This window comes from Eurypyga helias, unplaced genomic scaffold (assembly GCF_000690775.1).
Source record: "Eurypyga helias isolate BGI_N326 unplaced genomic scaffold, ASM69077v1 scaffold36225, whole genome shotgun sequence".
NCBI classification, from domain to species: Eukaryota; Metazoa; Chordata; class Aves; order Eurypygiformes; family Eurypygidae; genus Eurypyga; species Eurypyga helias.
In genome coordinates, this window is record NW_010251398.1 from 591 (window position 1) to 5,290 (window position 4,700).

A 4,700-nucleotide genomic window follows, 5' to 3' on the forward strand; every position below is an offset into this window, starting at 1 on the left:
GGTGGCTGGGATGCTACTGCAGCTCCAGTGGAGTCTGGAAAAAGGGAGAGAGCTTATTTAGGGACAGGGTATCACCTACAGCCAGCCAGCCCTTCCGCCAGGTACCCACCCGCTGCTGCAAAGGCTCCTGGAGCAGCACCCACCCGCACCAGGCAGACCCAGCCCTCCACAGCTCCAGAGCATGGGCTCAGGGTCCCCAAACTTGCCCTCCCCCCAAAGACATGCCCGCTAGCTCCACTGCCAGCCGAGCATTTCATTTCAACAGGGAATATGGCCACCTGCCTCCCAGGGAGGCAACACAGAGCTCCCACTGCGCCTGCCTTGCTCGGCTGAAGTCTCGTTCCGCTCACCTTCCGCACCCGCTGGCGCAGCCTGGCTGCTCTGCATCTTCTTCAGGCTGTCCAGGAGCGAGATGCTGCTGGCTGGGGCAGGAGCTGTTGAGGCAGGTGCAGGCCCCGGGGAGGCCACAGCAAACACCAGTGGTCTGGACACTGGTGTAGTCTCTGCAGTGGTGCTGGGGACCGCATCTACCGGGAAGGAGCAAGATATCAGGACCCACAGCGGCAGGGAACTGCCTCTTAGCAGAGCTTCCTGCAACTGCACGGACATCCCACAGCTCTGGCCCCGGGGAACCTCACCCATCACCCTGGGGACTCTGGAGCATGAGCTCTCCCAAGTACAAAGGCACTAAGAGCATCCCCAGGCCCGAGGACCAGGAACAGCAGGCCCAGGAGCTTCCCCAGCCTGCGCTACAGATACCCCAGTGCCCTGCCAGCCCTGGCCCTGGGTTTCTACTCCTTGCTGTCCCCTCCGCATTCCCAGTTTGTCCTTACCAGCCTTATCCTCCAAGACTTTGTTCAACCACTGCAACGCTGCCTTCTTCTCTGCATCCAGGTCCTCCGGCGTGATGGAGTAGCCCAGCTGAGGCGGCGGGGGCTGCCAAGAGAGAGCAGCGGCTTAGCTCCTTCTCAGGGAAGCCAGCGGAGCCTCTCTGAATGTGTGGTGAAGGCTGGCCGTCGCAAGACCCGTGAAGCAGGTGGTTCTGCCACAGCACGCTACCGCGGAGCTCCGATCCCCGTTCATTTTGGCCCCCCGGCTTGGCGCTGAGGGCACGGCAGGCCTTCCCCAGGCCATTACCTGGTCCGGCAGCAGGCAGCACAATCACACACAGCCCACCAGACACTGGGGCTGGGGATAGCGTCACTTCCCACTCGGCCAAGGACGGGGCCTCCTTCCCGAGGGCAGGCAGGTCAGTCTCCCCCCAGCCCTGCAGAAATTGCAGTGAGCACATTCTATCGCCAGAGGAGGGTAAAAGGGGCTGCGAGACAGCGACGTACCAGCACCAGCTGGTCCCCCGGCTGAGTCGGCAGCAACGGGATCTTCCGCTTGCGCTTCCCGCCGCTCCCCGACGTGGACGGCGGGCTCAGGGAATTCTGCTTCTTCCGCACTGGCGTCTCCACCACTACAGAAGGAGACAAGTCAGGACCAGCTCTGGGCAGAGGAGGTGTTTGGCTTGTACCAACTGGATCATCCCTTCTGACTCCTCTTGGGATGACCCATCACAGGGGGCAGAACCAGGGGCACGGCTGTGATGCCTTGGAAGAGCAGTTGGCCACAACACATTCCAGGGCAGTCTGTCACAACAGCCTGCTGGGGCTCCACAGGGCAGCAGCCCCCTCCCACCCGCACGGACAGTCCTTGCACACTGCCTACCCAAACCACACACCACAAACTGCACTGCTCATCTGTGATGGGCACACAGGATTTCCTCTCCATTTTAGCTGAGGAAATGCTGGAATAAGCTCAGTCTGGAATTTGATCAGGGTGCTACTTGTACCGCGGCAGATCTTGCACCAAGGCTGATATCTGGACCCATGCTGGCTTGAGGGCTGATGTTCCCCCTTGTAAGCCAGCTCCCACACATCTGCTAACACCCTGACACTGGCAGCACCCCTTGGTTTTCACCTGGAAATCCCTTCAGGGCAGTTGCTGAGGCCAGTTGAAGTGTCACTGCCTCGGGACCAGCACATTCCTAGTTTCGAGGTTACATCTCAAGCCAACCCCATCTGCAGACCTCAGCTACCTCCTGTCCCACTGCTTGCTCCTGCCGGTGGCCCATCCAGCCTGGGCACAGAGCTGGGGCCCACCTACGCTCACCTTTCTCTGTCTGCAGCTCCTTGTCCAATTTCACTGGAGTCGAAGCGTTGGAGTGTTGCGACTCCTCTTCCCTGCACAAGTGGGAGAGAGCCAGTTAGGGTCAACCCCAGGTTTGGCCCTGTCCCCAGGGAGCAGGATGAGACTGAAACACACTAAGAACTCCCACCAGCATCCCTGGTGTGTTTGTCTCCGCCAAACAGATCTCAGGACACCGGCCTTGCCCTCGCTGCAACCGGCCAGAAAGCAGCCCCAGGCAGAGGAGCTGCTCCTCTCCCCAGCATCCCAGCTCCCCAGGGCCGCTGAGCCTGCGCACGCTCTGCGGGACGAGTCAGGCTCAGGGCGGCAGCCAGGGTCCCAGACACGAGCCGCTGCCCCTCGCAGGTCCCTGGCTTGGACCCACCCTGTCGCCAGGACAGGCAGTTGAGTTGGTTTTAGTTCTGAGTAAGCTCAAGTCCTTCTCTGAGCTGGGATAGAGGAGAACAAGGGCCTGCACTCTGAGGCAGGTGCTAAAATACAGCCCTACTGTAGCTTCAGTAAACTGATTCTGAGAAGACAGCAAAAATCAGGGCCCATTTCTTGGCAGTTTTGGCAACCAGCAACCCAAGTCACCCCAATGTCACAAGGCAACGTTGCTCCTACAGCAATCTGAGCCCTTAAATCTCTAACCCGGCCTGGGAGCACGGAGTGCTGGTGCAGCTCAGCGCTGCCGCCGTGACTGCAGTGTATCAGGGACACCAATCGACACAACAAGGGGGTTTCCACGCCAGTGGGTGACCCAGCAGCCACCCTGCAGAAAGAGACTGGGACTTGCCCAGTTCCGCTGGAGAGCAGGACTTGGGTGCTGGGATGGCTGGAAAGGCAAATCACTCTACTCCCAGCTGGCATTGCCAGGAGAGTGGCTAGTTACCTGGCTTTCTTGAGAGGCCACTCCGGCGTCTGGGAGCGGGAGGACGCTGGGCTAGACAGTGGAGACATGCTCACACCACTTCTCTTCAGCAGCTGGAACGCAGAGAGAGACCGGCAGTAACTCAGTAGAGGGGCAGGCAGGGAGCACAGCCTCCCCTCCCTCCTGCTCACCCGCAGGTTAAATCCCACCTCCCAAGGCTGTGGCTTAGGAGCCCAGAGCCTCTCCCGCTTCCACATCACTTAACTTCCCCGCATATTCCATGGAGTGCAAAGTCTGGCCACCCTAAACTGAATCCACGCTGGGAGCAAGCGGCCTCCAGGCTCGTTACAGCCTGGCCGAGAGGACGGGGATGGAGGACGCTGCTGGCCAGATGCCGGCTCTCCCCTTCACGTGGCACAGGCAGAGACTGCCCACCCTTACGTGCACGGGGCTGCTCCAGCAGGAGGAGAACGCCTCCTCGCCGGGAGCTCAGAGGGAACACATCCCCATCTCAACGGTTTTACCCTTGCCCCAGACAGAGGAAACCTTTAGAAGGAAACCTTTCCCCACACAGACCGCAGGGCTCCGTTAGCAACGGCTACGTCCCACCGTCACATCTGCAAGCCTGACCCAGGATGGAAGCAGTGTTTTGTTACAGCTCAGCAGCTGCTGAGGGGACCTGGGTCAAAGTGGGAGTGCACTGCTCCAGTACTTGCTGACTCCAAGTCTGGGAGCGGTAAAGAGGTGGCAGTGCATCAAAGCCTCTTGGTTTTTTTTTCCTTTCACCTGGATCCATCCACCCTGTCAGACTGGCCAAGGCTGAGTAGGGAGGGGGTGAAAAAAAGCCTCCTTCTTGCTTTGGTGTAAAACAAGCACTGCAGCAGGACAGCTCAGGCTGGGGACTCCCCCAGCAGCGTGCACTCCAGGGCAAATAACATCGCTGCCTGCTGCTGCTGGCCCAGCAGCCTGCCTGACCCACGGGGAGATGAAGCTGCCGGGCTGAGCTGCGCCGCAGCGCTCGCTGCCAGGCACCCAGCGACACCGCTCTCTTCTGACGAGGGTCTGAGTTACATGGGGACACCCCAGAGAAGGGTCGAGCCACTCTGCGCCGGGCTCTGGCGCTGCCTTTGACAGGGTGTTTCCTACCTGTGAGAGGCCGCGGCTGGAGCTGTAGGAGCTGGCGATGGCGTTGCGGGTGGAGCTGGGGATCCCACTCGCATACATATTGTTGAGGGAGCTCATGGAAGAGGTGCGTGACCTCTTGTTTGAGCAGTCATCCAGGCAGTGCCAGACAAGGCTCCTCTTCAGAGAGCCGGGCCTACAGGAGGTTAAAGACTTTATGAGCTCCCCAAGCACCCTGCCCACAGGTCCTTTAAAGGCAGGGCATGTAGAGGAAAGCAACCCCGCTCTTTCTCACAGCACAGGGCTTGGAAAGAGGCCTCAGCAGCAGCCCAGCTCTTATGGCCACCAGCCTGTGCTCAGGGTGACCAAAGGCATGGCCACAGCCCCCCTTGCTCTCCCCAGAAGCTGGGCTCCACAAGCAAAAGCCAAGTGCCTTTTGAAGAGCCCGTGGGCTTTTGGACCACCCCCCTCCCAGCTCCCAGCAATTGCATTTAGCCCGATGGGCACTTACTTGGGTATGAGAGAGGCAGGGGGG

The 4,700-nt window shown here is 60.1% G+C and overlaps 1 protein-coding gene across 1 annotated transcript in view; it reads right to left on the bottom strand.

Annotated features, from left to right (window-relative positions):
- The window catches only part of LOC104509925 (nuclear envelope pore membrane protein POM 121-like), a gene marked incomplete at both ends in the record, with an annotated part of 7,264 nt that overhangs the window by 488 nt on the left and 2,076 nt on the right, over positions 1-4,700 (bottom strand). The window contains 6 exons of the mRNA XM_010152025.1: positions 351-527; positions 834-936; positions 1,338-1,462; positions 2,158-2,228; positions 3,065-3,156; positions 4,190-4,361. Coding sequence (XP_010150327.1) covers positions 351-527; positions 834-936; positions 1,338-1,462; positions 2,158-2,228; positions 3,065-3,156; positions 4,190-4,361 — 740 coding nt within the window. The remainder of the gene's footprint in view (positions 1-350; positions 528-833; positions 937-1,337; positions 1,463-2,157; positions 2,229-3,064; positions 3,157-4,189; positions 4,362-4,700) is intronic.